The sequence below is a fragment of the Lissotriton vulgaris genome, chromosome 1_1, assembly GCF_964263255.1.
Source record: "Lissotriton vulgaris chromosome 1_1, aLisVul1.2, whole genome shotgun sequence".
Taxonomy (NCBI): Eukaryota; Metazoa; Chordata; class Amphibia; order Caudata; family Salamandridae; genus Lissotriton; species Lissotriton vulgaris.
In genome coordinates, this window is record NC_141685.1 from 428,469,799 (window position 1) to 428,486,842 (window position 17,044).

Below are 17,044 nucleotides of genomic sequence, written 5' to 3' on the forward strand. Positions count from 1 at the left end.
ATCAGCCATAAGCGAGACCAGTATCATTTTTCTGGATGTGGAAGTCTTTATTAAAAACAACAGATTGTGAACTAAGATGCACAGAAAACCAACATCCTGCAACAGCATTCTTCATGATAACAGTGAACATCCAGTAAAACTAAAATGGAGTATACCTTATGGTCAAATGCTCAGAGCGAAAAGGAACTGTTCGGAGATGGAGGATTTGGAGCTAGAAATTGAGAGAATGAGTAGTCGATTTGTGGAAAGAGGATATCCATTGGAAGTAATTCTAACAGCGAAATCTAGAATGAACTTGAAACAACGATCAGACCTCTTAATCCCAGCGGCAGATGCGGCAAAAATAACAAATGAAAATGTAGTTGAAACAGAGGATACAACACGCCTAATCATGGATTTTAACAATCAAAGCAAAGATCTAAAAAAAAGTGATAAGTAAGAATTGGAAGATCTTGCTATTGGATGAAACTTTGAAAGAAAACCTGACACCGTATCCAAGCATAACGCACAGAAAAACAGCCTCCTTACGTGATATCCTAACTCAAAGTCATCTGGAGATTCAACAACCTAGAAAGAGCTCATGGCTAACGACACCAGGGTTTTGGAAACGCTCCAAGTGTAGAGCATGTGAACATGGCTTGAACATCACAGAATACAAATTGCAAACTGGGAGATCTGAAAAAATCGTAGACCACATCACTTGTGAATCGAAATATGTGATCTACAGGTTAATGTACCCTTGTGGAAAGTATTATATAGGGAGCATGATCAATAAATTAAAACTACGAATCCTTCAACATCTTCGTGCAATAAAGAACAAGGACCCAAATTATCCAATGGCTAAACATTTCAACGAGTTCCATCAAAACGATTGCAGCCACTTGAAATACTCTGGTATTAAAATCATAAAACCATCCTAAAGAGGAGGCGATCACAAGCTTAAATTGCGGATAATGGAGTCCAGGATGATTTTGGGGATGGGCACAGAAGACCCAGATGGACACAACTTGGATGCTGAACTTTTTGTACATTTGTAAATAAGACTGGATGTTGGAGGACTATCTATAAGGAGTACGAAAAGGTTCCGCCCAGAGACATAATAGCTTTTTGTATATAGCTGTATATAAGGTGTAAATATTACTTTTTTCTTTCCTGGATTTTATTTATAAGTGCACATGTGCAACAGATAATTTCACATAAGTTGGAACCTGGTATGAGCAAGCTCAGACAAACAGATGCATTTCTGTTGTATTCTTTACATATTAGAACCCCGTGGGAACACTTTTTGAAATTACTGTATATAAAATTGACTAGTAATAGTTAAATGTTGGACTAGGTACTTTACAGGGAGCACAACAGCATTTTATGAAGGATTAATACTTCATGTTGGGGAAATATGTGAGAAATAGTTATCACAGAGTGAAATGCATATGAAATACTCTGAAGGAAAAAGGGATTCCGCAATGACATTCTATTATGATAGAATAACGACCAAAATGTTAATTATTTGTAAATAACAGGGCTGTGTACATGGAACAAACGTAGAAAATGATCAGAGTGCCATACTGTGTCGCAATTGTAAGAAAAGTACTTTACAATGAAATGTGTGACCGATATGATTCAAGAATAAGTCTTATCATTAGAATCAAAATGATATATGTACATTGCACGTTGTAGAATTGTACAGATTGTAAATAGTCATTTAAAGAGAATGTTTTGAAAGTGAAGTGAGAAAAACGGTCTAGCTTGCTGCACGTTGCACTTTAGTAGTACTTTACAGTGATGCAAGAAAAACAAAACGGCGACCGAGTTTAGCCATAGTTTGTGAATGAGGTTAGCAGTCTAGTGTTTTGTAAACATGAAGAAGGGTACTGGCACGGAGCACTTTATAAACTTTCTAGATGCCTGGAACTCTATGCTCCAGTTGAAGGCTGATTGGAGCCGAAACACGTAGGCCGTCCTGTTTTTACACGCTTTGCACATGGTGTTTTAAAAAATTAAATAAATAATATATAAGCACTTTCCTGCTGTTGTGCCGTGACTTCCGCTGGAAGGAAAGGGGGCGAGAGGAATCAAAGGTAAAAATATCAATATATAAATATATATTTATATAGAAAGAGAGACAGAAAGTGAAACCTCACGTTTATTTGTATATACATGATTGGTAACTTAATTTCATTAGATTACAAAACATTTATTTACTAGATTTCATAATTCATTATACATATTGTGTTTACAATTATCATTGCCACACCCCTCAAGATCGAATACCCAACATTCAAATCACAGACAGACCTCAAACACACTTTTATGTTCATGCATACACAAATAATGAAAGACAATTGTAAGACACTGGGTTATTAGTTGAGGGAGGTTAGTACTCACCTTAAGCAATAATCAAAATCCTTCTCAGGTAGAGCCACTACAGCACAACTCCCTGGCAGGCAGTGTTTAATGTGTAAAAACAAAAAATAAGTGTCAGGGTCCTCGTCAGGAGACCACTGCAGCTTGCACCAAACGCTGCCCCTGCTGCCAATAATAGTACCAATACAACTACTAACCATCACACTTCTATTTGTGTGACAATTCAGGCTATTCCAGGCCCCCAAAGTTATAAGAATGGCATAGGTGGCAAGTAATAGTAATTTTCCATCTATATTTGTAGGAAAGTAGCCTTTTTTGACTTGGTCACATCCACATGCCCGGTAACTGATGGTATTTCGATTGGTAGTACACTGGGTACCTTCTAACCAGGACCCAGTGCCAGAGTTTTTTCTCAAAACGGTACAATTGTTCCCCAATTGGCAAAACTTTTAGCACCATCTGTAAGTCCCTAGTAAATGGTACCCCTGGTGCCTAGGGCCTGAGGTATTAAAGAGGGTCCCTAAGTACAGTAGTACGAGTTGTCACACCAAGGGACCCCTCACCAAGCACATGCAGGGCTGCTATTGCAGACTGCGGGTTTAGGTGCAGACAAGAGTAAAAACATGACATGTCACAAACCTATGTGCCATGTCCCCTAACACTGCACATAATATTTGTAAGTCAGCCTTACAGCAGGCCTGACAGTCCTAAGGCAGGGTGCTGTACATTACATGTGAGGGCATACATGCATGAACAGGTATGCCCCGTGCTAGCCAGCCTATTACTGCTAGTACAAGTGGTCAGGGAAACCATTTTAAAACTCGTGGTCGACACTGGTGAAAATTAGTTCCCCAGCTACATGAGGTCTTCACTGAAGATAGGGATGTTTGGCATCAAACGTCTATTATTGATAAACCCACACTAATTCCAGTGTTGTATTTACCAATATATGCACACAGATGACACCTTAGAAGTGCCCCCTGAAGACCTACCAGCCTCTGGTGTTCTCCCTGACTGGTTTCTGCCTGCCTGCCACCTAAAACACTGTTCTGACCTCCAGATGGAGACATATGTGGCGGCTTTGCAAGCCTCGCTGGCTTCTCCTCCCGCTCCTGGGATATCAGTGGATCCCTTGCAGTGTGCGGGGACCTCCGTGGCGTCGCCGGAGCCTCCGGCCCCGGCGTGACTGGCTCGGATCCAGGTTCGGAGGATGTGGTGTCGTTGGGGTGCGGCCCTTCGGGGGTCCCTCCGTCAGACCACAGAGCCTCTGCTACGCCGCACACTCCTGCTGGGGTCCCTATGGTGTCGCGGGACGTTGCCCGGGCTCGGGTTGCATCCCCGAGCCTCTCTCGGTCCTCTGGACAGGTGGCAATCTTGTCTTAAGCCGAGGTGATGCCGCTTCGGCGCCGGCGGCTCCTGGCTCTGGCGGTGTCACATGGATCGGCGGAGGGCCCCTCCCATCCCGTCACGGGTCGAGGCAAGCGGGGGACTCCTCATCCCTCCCCGGGTCCCTCTTGGTCCCCCACGCAGGCGGCTGCCTCGTCGGAGGTCAGGCCGGCGCCTTTCAGGTTCTCTATCTGGGCTCTGGTGGTAGGGAGCTGCTGCTTCCCTTTGAGGGTTCACTCCATTCTTCTCTTTTGGGGACTTGGGGCCATCCCGCCACGGGGGACCCGGTGCCCCAACACCTTCTGCACCGTCACCATCCGGTGCCTCGTGATCCGGTGTGTCTTTCCCTCCACCCCTCTACCAGAGGACCACTTTTGCACAATGCCTTTCCCTCTCTGCCGCCGCTGTTGTCTCCCCCGTCACGGGAGGCCCACTGGCTGGACTCCTGGGGGCGCAATGTGTTCGCCTCAACAAGTGCGGCTCTGCGGGCCCTTAACACGTTGTGTGTTTTGGCTTGGGCCACTTCTTGTGGGACTCAGCGGACTCCCTTATGTCTGCCGCTTCTCAGGAGGGTGCCTGTGTTGATTTGAGGCACCATGTGTTGGATTACACGGGAGCTGGCGGCGTTTATTCTTCGCTCCACTTTGGACATCTTGGAGGAACTGGGTCGTACCATGGCTTCTTTGGTTTCCCTTCATCACCTTGCCTGGCTTAGGGACAGTGTGTTCCCGGAGAACGTTCGGGAACGGCTGGTGGACCTTCCTTTTGATGGTGCTCTTTTGTTCCACGCCCCTTCGGACTCTGCCATTCAGATGTTCTTGGCGGGGCTTTGTCCCACCCCTCCTCCTCTTCCTCCTCCTCCTCCTGCTCCCCCCTCTTCTCTCCCTCCTCCTTCTCCCCCTCAGTGATCTGTGAGTTGATGTGGTTCTTGGAAGTGTTCTTCCGTTGCTGCGGGTCGCCCCAGTTGTGTATTCTGGATGCTTCTTGGCCACTCAAGTCTTCCCTGTTGGGACTGTGGTTCTGTTGGCTGCTGGCCGGTCCTTCTTGACTGTTTTTTGCTTTGGGTTTTCTACACCATGCTGGTCCTGAGACTAGGCCTGCTGTTTTTATTTCTTTTTGGCTGCTTGACAAGCCTTCGGCGGGTTTCTCCGCAGGTATTTTCTGCTGTCCTCTGCTGCGGAAGTTTTTTCCCCAAGATGTTCCCATGTTTTGGGACGTAACATGCCCTATGTGGGGCAATGGTACCTGTTATACAGCTCTGTTATTCGCTGGGGTGGTGTAATCGCCTTCGAGCCTCTGTTCTCCGTGGCGTTAAGGTATGTTGCAGAAGTAATCCTCTTGCTGATGGCTTGGGCTTCAGCTGACATCTGGCTTGGCCTGAGCGCATCCTTCTACGGTGCTCCCGGCGTCTGGCTTTACTTGCTGGTGCTGACCTATTGTTTTTCTGCACCATTGTGCCTTCTTGGCCCTTTGGTGGGATAGTCATCCTTGTATTGTCCGACTATAATGGTAGACCTGGAGACATGCTTTAGTGTGCCACTGCAGTGGATGGCACATTGTGTGCTGTGCTGCACTCTACAGGTAGCATTTTATTTACAAGCCCTGGGTATACTTTGTACCATATACCAGGGATGTATGAGCAAATAAAATAAACCGGACAGGTGTATACTAATTTTATCATGTTAAAAGGAGAAGCACTGGAATTTTACCACTGGTTAGCAGGGTCAAAGTACACAGTTTTATAGCTAGCAAAAATAGGGTTCAGCAGAAAGGCACAACAAATCTGTTATAACCCTGCTGAAAGGGCAAATTTCCAATAACAGTTTTTGATAACTGTAAAATAATATGTCACAGATCATTATTGAATGAGTTTTCTATATTGAAATAGCACATGTCGAGCTGTAGGTTTCTTGAAATATATGGATACCTTAACCACAGATTCCTCACCACCTTCCCCCCTCCCTTTTCTGTAGAGTGGTCTCTTTTTAACACATATACATGTTCTATGTTAGTATTCAGCTCACTTACCAATAATGGGGTAATGAAAAGGAATGTTCTATTCAGGTCATAAAGAATGTTTATTTAGACCTTGGTCTTTAAACGGCGTAAAACCAGCCGAAAGTAGGTCATCCGAAAAACGTATATACAATTAAAATCTTCTTATATAATTCATAAATAATGCCTTGCATAATAAATATATATGATTAGAAACTCATCCTACAATTACATAGCGGACACAGCCATTTCTTCATAAAAAATCTAAAACCAATTTAAACAAGGCAGACTTCTAATAATCCAATAAAAACCTTTTGACGGCAACCATAAATGTCCCTAGGGCACAGGACACATCCAAGTAGCGCATATCTGTTAAAAGTGCCACTGCTTGCACATGGTTACAGATGACGTATTTTAAAAAGAGCTGCCTAAAATAGTTTTCTGAAGGGTGTCAACTTTAAAACAATCCAAGAAAATATTTAAATTATCACATTTTACCCTCCGACCTCAGGTACATTTACCAGATGGGTTCATCATTGCCTTATCACTACTATAACATGGATTGTTACCAGCCTAAGACCCATTACCCTACATATATCCTCCAAGTTCTTCCTGACAATCTTGGCCCACTATGCATAATCTCGTTTTTACATCATAATGATAGCGTTAACCCATCAACCAACTTCAAACGTAGCCAGAATATGATTACATCCAACATGTCAGGTGACTCCATGATGTAATACCGATTTCCCTTCTTATTGCCTGGATCAATGAGGACATTTCCCCTCCTCGTATTCCCATTTCCTTTTACCCCTCAGCCCCATTTTGAAATTGAGGGCACATCATTGCGGCATAAGCTGTTAATACTGGCCTTGGGGACATCCCCCTAGTCTCTAATCAATTGTTTCAGGCCACTTAATGATGCTAAGGCTCTTGCTTTGAGTAGTCAATGTGGACGTTCCACAATAGACTCTTCTCAAACCATACCCCTAGGTATTTATATTTATCAACAGATTCTAGTTTTGTGGATCCTAAGAACCACCCAAAATTTGCAGATTTTCTGCCAAATTCCATCCCCTTACTCTTCTCCTTCTTTATCGCTAGCTTTTTATTACTGCAGTATTCCATGAACGTATCCAGCTTCCTTTTTAAGCCCATCTCTGTTATGTCAGAACCATAATAACAAGGTCGTACAAATATATTATACATGCTATATGTTTGCCATCCAGTTTGGAGAAGAGACATGGAATAACACCAACAGGGGAGAGGATATAGCCTTACGGCTAGAGCAGTTGACTTCGGAGCTGGGGAACCGGGTTCGAGTCTCTGCAACGACGCTCAACATCCTGTGATTCTGGGCAAATCACTTAATCTCCCTGTGCCTAACAAAAATGAATGTGTCCATCTGTAACTAAACTGATGCTCATGTAAAATACTCTGATACCCGATTTCTCGGGTCTAGTTCGCACTATATAAAACTCTGAAAAGAAAAAACGAAAAAACCGGGGTGGTACTTAAATGTGGCTTTACTCTTATCCCTTCTGGGACAGTGTGGAGTCTACATGGAGCTGCAATGGTGCCACCTAGCGTTGAATAGGAGCTGCTGTGTGAAAGTTCCTAGCACCAGTCTGGGGCCTCAGGAGTATTCTGAGGTGAGGAAACTGCGGTTAGCTAGAGTATCTATCATAAAAAGCATAACAGAAGGTAAGTGACCTGGTCCTTTGGCATATTGCTTTTGTAGCAGGATTCAAGGTGTTTTCTCTGGTATCACAGTAGCACATTGAGTATTTCAGATCATGCATGTGCTTTTTCTTATCCCAGATAAATGCGGAGGTTTTATATGTGAACCCCACCGACGCTTAATATAAATGGATCCAGTGCAGCAATGGCACAGACTTCTGTGAGCTCTGTGACTTCGAGTAGATTGGTGGCTTCTGCAAATCCTTTGTCAGAGAGTAAAGTGGAACCTGGCAGCATCTGCTCGGGATGATGAGTTGTGGCACAGGAAGAAGTATGTGAGTTCTTCATGTGAAATGTCCTCTAATTGGCCTCACGAGGTGGTGCCTTTGATTCTGTTGCCTGTTGCCACAAAACAGGCTTTGGTGTCTGTGGCCTTCAGCAGTTGAGCCAGAATCTGATTTTTTTTTCCACCAATTCTGATAATCCTTTGCAAATAACTAGTAAGTACTCTGAGGACAGCTTTTTACAGAACAAATTGATGTATGTGAAACGTTTGTGCCAGAAGTAACTGAGAATTTGCAGGACTTGAAGGATGCGCATGATCTGGATACGTCACAGGACAATTTGTTAATGAGGTAGTGACAACATAGCTCATACGTAGCTTTATTAAGGAGAGCTTTGTCTACTTTGAGTTTTAAGCCACCAGTGACTTAAGAGCTGGATATTTATGATAAAATGTCTGATATCCAACTTAACCTTCAGATGAGAAGTATTGTTCCACACCCACTTACATTTTATACTTCCTTCTCATTTCTCCTCTTCCTCCTGAGCCTCTTTTTTGTGGGGTAGCGCTTTCCTTACCTCATTTACCTCCCAAACAGAGCCATTCCTTCTGCCTTTTCCATGTTCCCCTTTCACTTTGTTTTGTCTAGTTTTATTTCAAAAATACTTTTTTTTGTGTATTCTTTTTGGGTTTTTTTAGCTCCCTGTCTGCCTACTATATCTACTATTCCCTTTTCCCATTCCTCCATATTGATTTGTGTTTGCCCTTACGACCCACACTACAGATCTAAAGGTTTCTTCTCTTTATTTCAATTGATCATTGTGGAACAAACAAAAACTACTAATCTGATTGAGTTTTTTTTTGCTGTTTGTAAAGTTTTTTACAAATTGTTAATTATAGTGTCCTATCTGAGTAATCACGTAGGTCATAGGCCATAGGGTGAAGTGTCTTTTTTTTCCTGACCCCTTCTGGTCTAGTGTGACTACAGGTCTAAACTAACTTATAAATTGTGCTCATTTGCACGCCCAATTCAATGGATTTTTTTCCTGGCTGGCCTTTATAGAAATGTAGACAAAAGGTGCCCTAGGAAGCATTAGAGGGAGCTGCTTCTAGCCTCCTATTTTCTTGAAACGGTCTGTTGGTTCCTGGTCAAACTCATCAACAGTGATTCACTTGGAGGTAGGTTACAGCCTAATCGATTTTTTATCACTGTATAATCCAAATATAGGAGCGCACAAAATGGTGCAGAAGAAGTTATAAGTGAATTATAAAGTTCACTTGTGCTATTTACAAAGGCAATATTTGTATTGTATTGTAATTGCATTTGTATAGCGCTTGCTAACCCGATGAGGTGTTGAAGCGCTTTTTCGGCGAGTAGCACGCTACTCCGAAACCTATAAAGGGTAAGTGGTGAATTAGTATAGGAAAATATGCAAATAATTAGAGCAAGGCAGAGAGGGACAACGCTAGTAAGGCAAAGTGCGACAGAGAAATAGAGAGTAGAAGTGAGGGGGCAGAGGGAAAGGAAAAAGTGAGACTGGTAGAGTCAGCAAGAGAACAGGCATGATCATGGAGGGTGTGAGGAGAGGGGAAAAAAGAGACAGATAAAAGGATTTGCAAGCGGGTTGAAGAGCCAAATCTATGGAGTCACCAGACGTTTTAAGGCATGACACACTTGTTTAATGGCCTAGCGTATCCATGGAACGACTATTCAACTCTGCTAGGTGAAAGAAACGGGTATCCATATTGAGTCAGACATTCAACAATCGTTCAAATCGGAAAAGCAGAGGCTTTATTAATTAATGCAACACTTTCCATGCAAGTCCTTATCCAAAACTACAGGAGTATCATATTTTAAAGAAAAGCCTGCCAAATGAAAACTCCTGGTTAAGAACCTACGATAATGTACGTTAAATATTGAGGCAAAGAAGAACAAAGGAGAGAGTGGGGCCCCTCTTCCTCAAATTGAGGTAAATCATAGATATGGTGGACTTCTGTGCTGAAAACACCATCTGAAATATTATGAGCCACACTGGAGAAGAAGTGTTAATTTGGGAAGAGACATTAGGGTATAAATCCGCTCGGGCGTTGAGTAAATATAGAGAGCAACTGAGTATAGCAGGCTTGAAACACCAAATACATTTTATCAAACCTTTATCTGAAATATGTGCAAGAGACATCAATAACAATGTTGACTAAGTCGTGTTTGAATATAAAAAAAGGTGATTCAGAGTTTGAGTTCAGTTTTAATGCAGTCTTATTCATACCAGTCAGCTAGTAGTACGACCAAATAGAATCAAATGACTTGGTGTACGGAACATGAATAACATCTCTGCAGCTCTCGTTGAATTGGATCTATTTTATAAGTCTGAAAAGCAGCCCTTGTTTCCCTCAAAATAAAATTGCCAGAAAGTTGTGCTAGATGTACATAAACATGCAATATGTGAGTATAGAACTTAACAACTGGTTATATAATTTATTCAGTTATTACTCCTGAATATTACGGACTAAAAAAAGCCCCACACCACCATGCACAGGATAAGAAAGAAAAACATGGTAAACTAGTTAGGGTTTTGAGAATGTTGAGATTGATAAGGTTTTAACAAAAGAACATTTGTCAACATGATTTTTGAACATATGATACTCTATCTGCGATTGAATGATCATTTTCCATTTTTTCCATTTAGAGTTATTTCTCCAGAGGCGGAGCAATGTTTATTGGGATGATCATCAGTCCATACAATCGAAATAATGTCTTGCCATTGTCCCAAATAACCTGCCTCGTTATTAGCGATGAGGTTAGCGCCGATGGGTCTTTCCGTAAGTACCTTTACAATAAATACAATACCTGCTCTTTGGGATTGAATACAATTTTTTTGCATAATCGAGGCTGCTGTGATTTGACGGGAAAATTAGGGTTTCCATGATCTTTACAAAAGCGCGATTAAGAAGACTGCCCTCATCATTAAAGTGGGGTCTGCTGGTTTTTAAGAAGCAGCTGTACTGGTTCAATACAAATCTAATCTATTAGTCCATACATTTATGTACATTTATATAACATTTCCAAAATATCAGCTTTTTCGTATTGTAACCATGCCTGCAAGAGAACTGGTAAGCAGCACACTGTTTGCTAGATTTAAGTACTTAACTTTTGGGATGTCACTTGGTAGGTTTTCATTGGACTTTCACCTGGCAAGAGAGTGCTAGATTGTTGTATGGGTAGACAAATGTTGAATAAATATAAGAACACTTAAAGTATGTCATGTGTGTTGGAATGGTAACAATGCAATTGTAACACAGATATTGTTCCTAAACCCTAATTTTTTTAATCATTTGATTAGCAATAAAATCCCCATTTATATTTCATCCTAATTATAGGTTTCTTTTTAAATGTCCAAGGTGCAGGTAATACCATATAAAGTTCAGATGATGCCTGGCCTGTTGGATGAGTGCAGCCTTGTAGAGTAACTGGCAAAAGCTTTAGATTGTAATTACCTTCATGAAACCGGGTATAATCTTGCTTTAACGTTATCGCTTCTATATGCCTGCGAGAATGGTGTGTATTCTATGGGGTGTGGCTCCCCACTTGGGCAACCTTGATAATATATATATATATATATATCGCAAACAAATCACTCCTTCCACTTCCACCAAAGCCTCGGCGGCGAAGAAAGAGATGCGAGCCACTTCTTTTTTCAGGCAAGATGTTTTATTTCAACCTAGCAGCAGTCAACAGATGACGCGTTTCGGGCTCAGGCGCCCTTGTTCACATAAAGGCTGTATGTGGTTGAAGCCATTTTAAATAATATGCCCTTCCCACCAAGGTCACGTGTTCAGAAAGGAAACGATAAATATAGCAAACAGACTACATGATTCATATACAATCAATGTAATTTTGCTACTCCTTTGTGCCATAAACCATTTTAACATGACCTCAACAATATTTCCGAACATACCATTAAAAATATCGGAAATTTATATTATTATGGTTTGACGTCATGAAAAACTTTTTTTGAAATTGCAATGTAACTTCAAAACAAAAATTTCATTTTGGCAATTTTGAAATTCCTGGATAAATCCAAATACACGTTAAAAGAGTGCAATAATTCATTATAGCTGCATAAATGCATGTAATCATTAACTGATTTGTGACTTTAGTTTAAAAAGGATATACAAAAAGATAAAGTGCATAGCAAAGCTGCTTACCGAATTTTTCTACAAATATATACCATGTGCAATTGATGTGTTGTGTGCAAAACATACTAAAATGGTTACAAAATAAAGATACATCTTGCAACCTGACCCCGGCTGAGACATGACATAAAGTAAGATATGCTGAGAGATGGCATATTGTAACCTCGAACCACGTCCAAGTTTAACACTTTTCCTATACCAATAATGCCTTCCCTCTGATACAATGTCTCTGCCATAGTGTAAATAAGTGAGGCAAACAATTGACAATCGTCATAAATCGTATGTCAAAGAACACTAAACATTCCTATATTGACTACGAAATTGACAATACAAACACAATCAAAGAATACGATATCTATATCCAGGCCAAAAAACCAAACTCAAAAGATTGTACAGTGTGTTTCTCTCCACTCAGGGCAACAATCAGAATACATAATTACAAGCATGTGTACATATCTTTGGTGTTATTCAGACCATTTGGGCATTTGCTGTCGAAGTTAAGAATAAATTTGGTTTCCAATCTCCTAAGCAAAGCCTCTCTGTTCCCTCCTCTGCGTGGTTTAGGGACAGCTGATACCACATAATATTTCAAACTAGATAAGTTGTTACCATGAACTTGTTTGAAGTGGCGTGCCACTGGGTAATTGGGATCACTATGCAGAATGGCACGTAGATGTTGAAGGATTCTCTCGTGTACCTGTAGCTTTGTACTCCCGATGTAATTGAGTCCACAGGTACAAGTGAGAACGTAGACTGCAAATTCAGTTTTACAGTTATAGTTTCCCATTATCTTGTGTGGTATAGGACTGAATGGAGTACAGTATTCTGTTGTGCTTACCCCGAACTTGCACGCCCGGCATGAGGAGCATTTATAGAAACCATCTTTGGGTTTTAACCAATTAGGTTTAGTTCTTACCTCAGGGCTGGTGGGGTCTAACACAGCTCCCGTGTTTCTCGCTCTGCTGAATGTTATAGTGGGGCTAGATGGCAGACTCATCCTCAGAACGGGGTCAGTGAGTACTATTCCCCAGTTCTTATTGATGATAGATCTGATTTTACGCTCGTTCTCACTGTACGCTGTGATTAGTCTAGGACATTGGACTTTCTCAACTGTCCCGGAGACTGTTGATAAATCAGATGAATCATGCGGGACAGGCTCTTCCTCTATAGGAGCTGGAAGTAGGCTGGCTCTAGATCTAGAAGATGTCTTGGCTAAAGCCGATGTCAAGATCTTGTCTGAATAGCCTCTAGCTTTCATGCGACGCATGGATTCTGCAGCACAAATGTTGAATTCAGCATCCGTGCTGCATATTCTTTTCAAGCGTAGCAATTCCCCATAGGGGATGCTTGCAATCAGGTGCCTAGGATGGGCACTGGAGGCATGGAGTGTGACATTGCCAGCGGTGGACTTTCTGAATAGGGTACTCTCTACTCTTCCATTTGCTACATACAGTTTGACATCCAGAAATTCTAAGCTGGAGTTATCTATGTGGTGGGTAAAGTGGAGATTCAAATTATTTGTGTTGATGTTTTTAATGAATTCCAATGCTTTCTCCTTACTACCCTGCCACACGATGAAAATATCATCGATAAACCTGTAGTAGTGTATGATGTTTTCTTCAAAGATGGAAGAATAGTCCCTTTTGAGCACCTGCTCCTCCCACCAGCCAACGTGCAAGCACGCATAGCTGGGGGAGAAGCAAGCTCCCATGGCCACACCCCTTAGTTGTTTAAACAGCTCCTTTCCAAATAGAAAGAAGTTGTTATTAAGACACCAATTCATCATGCTCACTAGAGCCTTGTTGTGCTGATAGAATTCGCGCGGTCTTTGGTCCAAAAAGAATTTTACAGCCGATAATCCTGCCTGGTGGTCTATACTGGTGTACAAAGATTCAATGTTTAATGAAATTAAGTACATCCCATCTGACCATTGAATATTCCTAATTTTACCCAGGAAATCACCAGTATCTTTGATGTAACTAGGCAGTGTATATATTTGTATGTGTATATATATATATATATATATATATATATATATATGTGTGTATATATGTATATATATGTATATATATATATATATATATATATATATATTTATATATATATATGTATATATAATCTCCATATCCATATCCTACTGGTATATATAGTTAGGACCTAGCTACCATAGGAAATCCGCAACATTCTATTGGGAATAACTTTGGCGCCGGTTGAGGAATTTGCGTGTAATTTAAAATGTAGGCCAGCTCGGCTCTGCTCCTTCCCTGGAAGTTTTGGGGGGATTTGTCAAGCGGGGCCGAGAAAAAAGGGGGGTCCCAAAACGTGTTTTCCCCATGTTAATTTCCATAGGACGAATAGACAAGGCTACAGCCCGAACCGCTGAACGCAATCACACCAAACTTTGCAAAATTGTAGGGCCTGGTACACAGAAGTGCCTTTTCTATAGTTGGTCAAAATTGCTCCAGTGGTTTTTACGACAATTAGGTTAAAAAACACATATATATCTATATGCGTGCTTCCAGCGCTTAGCGGTACGCGTACCGGGGAGCTCACCCGGCGTGACACGGAAGTGCGCGAGCGGAAAGCTGATTGGCTCTCGGGTGTTTGTGAACATTCCAAACGGTCCGGAGAGTCCGCCATCTTGTGACTCGGTAGAACCGAGACACAAGAGGTGAAAAACAAAAGGGGAAAACTATAAAAGGGGGCAGGGTAGAAACCCCTGACCCCCTAGGTTTTATCAGGGGGGCCTAGGAGGACCCCGAAGGTCAAAAAAACTAATATATTTTTTTTAAATTTCAAGGAGTACGCGCTGGGTGTGATGCCATGTACGCGTACCCCGAGCGTACCTTGGGGAAAAACCAAAAAATATATATATTTTTAGGCCCCCTGAGCAGGCCTAGAGGGTCAGGGTGCTTCTACCCTGCCCCCTTTGCGTGTTTTGCACCTTTGTCTCACTGCTTTCTTGTGCCTTGGTTCTACTCTGTCCATCACCACCCCCTGTTGTTTAATTATTTTGTCCACCATAAGCGTGGAAGGGTATACTCAGACGTGTCTCCCTAGCTCATTGCACCATCAGGATTCAAGCAAGCCGGGCCGAAGACGGCTGAAATGCCAGAAACCGGTCCCCGGTAGCTTGTTTCCTTCCCAGTGAAAGAATTGGCTTGGTAGTTTGGTTTGCCCTGTTCCCATGATACACTGGGCCAGGGACAGACTAATTTGCATATAGCCAGGTTCTGAGCTGGGATGGTGCAGTGAGCTAAAAAACGGTGTTGGATTAAGCCCTGATCTCTTGACTGGGTGAGAGTATTCTGCTTAATTCAGAAACTCTGTCCATCACCACCCCCTGTTGTTTAATTATTTTGTCCACCATAAGCGTGGAAGGGTATACTCAGACGTGAGTCCCTAGCTCATTGCACCATCAGGATTCAAGCAAGCCGGGCCGAAGACGGCTGAAATGCCAGAAACCGGTCCCCGGTAGCTTGTTTCCTTCCCAGTGAAAGAATTGGCTTGGTAGTTTGGTTTGCCCTGTTCCCATGATACACTGGGCCAGGGACAGACTAATTTGCATATAGCCAGGTTCTGAGCTGGGATGGTGCAGTGAGCTAAAAAACGGTGTTGGATTAAGCCCTGATTTCTTGACTGGGTGAGAGTATTCTGCTTAATTCAGAAACTCTGTCCATCACCACCCCCTGTTGTTTAATTATTTTGTCCACCATAAGCGTGGAAGGGTATACTCAGACGTGAGTCCCTAGCTCATTGCACCATCAGGATTCAAGCAAGCCGGGCCGAAGACGGCTGAAATGCCAGAAACCGGTCCCCGTTAGCTTGTTTCCTTCCCAGTGAAAGAATTGGCTTGGTAGTTTGGTTTGCCCTGTTCCCATGATACACTGGGCCAGGGACAGACTAATTTGCATATAGCCAGGTTCTGAGCTGGGATGGTGCAGTGAGCTAAAAAATGGTGTTGGATTAAGCCCTGATCTCTTGACTGGGTGAGAGTATTCTGCTTAATTCAGAAACTCTGTCCATCACCACCCCCTGTTGTTTAATTGGTTCTACAGAGGCACAAGATGGCTGCCAACACTTCCTGGTTTGGAGTGTTGACAGACAGTGGCAGCCAATCAGCATGCCTTTCTCAGGAAAGCAGCATGCTCATTGGCTGTCAACATTTCTAACCAGGAAGTGTTGGCATTCATCTTGTGCTAGGTAGACCGAGGCACAAAAGAAGCAGAAAAACAAATGTGTAGAATGCAAAAAGGGGGCAGGGTAGAAACAACCTGACCCCCTAGGGCTGCTCAGGTGGTCCCACAAGGATATTAACATATTTAAACGTTATCCGCTAATAGAATTAGCATTTAAAAAACCTTGCAAATTCACTGAAAAAACTATAGGTTTCAGGCCTTATATAGTTAGGAATTAGCATTTAAAAAACCTTGGAAATTCATTTAAAAAACCATAGGTTTCAGGCCTTGTATAGTTAGGAATTAGCATATAAAAAACCTTTGAAATTCACTGAAAAAACCATAGGTTTCAGGCCTTATATAGTTAGGAATTAGCATTTAAAAAACCTTGGAAATTCACTTAAAAAACCATAGGTTTCAGGCCTTATATAGTTAGGAATTAGCATAAAAAAAACTTGCAAATTCACTGAAAAAACCATAGGTTTAAGGCCTTATATAGTTAGGAATTAGCATTTAAAAAACCTTTGAAATTCACTGAAAAAAACCATAGGTTTCAGGCCTTATATAGTTAGGAATTAGCTTTTAAAAAACCTTTGAAATTCACTCAAAAAATATAAGTTTTAGGGGTGTTATAGTTAGCTGGACATTTCACTCATACAAACCATTGAAATTGCTCCTATATAGTTAGTTGTACTAACTATATTTCGCGCACCCGCAATGCACTGCTGATGATGTCACATATTAGATCATTCATGACATGGTCAAGTGAAAGTCACGTGATAAACAACATAAACAAGATACTTAACGTAAACACTTTGTGCGTTAATTCATCTCTATAAAGTTTTACCAAGTTGAAATCAATTGCATCAATGGTAATACACTGTGTACACATTGTATTGTCTATTTACAAAAAATATATATACACGGAAGGGTTTCATGTTTCATTAAAGGCTAAAGTTGTGCG

At 41.8% G+C, this 17,044-nt stretch overlaps 1 protein-coding gene across 2 annotated transcripts in view; it reads left to right on the forward strand.

The window, feature by feature from the left end:
• The window catches only part of MYSM1 (Myb like, SWIRM and MPN domains 1), a 400,819-nt gene that overhangs the window by 296,252 nt on the left and 87,523 nt on the right, over positions 1-17,044 (forward strand). For both annotated transcript variants that reach the window (XM_086952977.1, XM_086952986.1), the window contains exon 17: positions 10,396-10,528. In XM_086952977.1, coding sequence (XP_086809103.1) covers positions 10,396-10,528 — 133 coding nt within the window. The remainder of the gene's footprint in view (positions 1-10,395; positions 10,529-17,044) is intronic.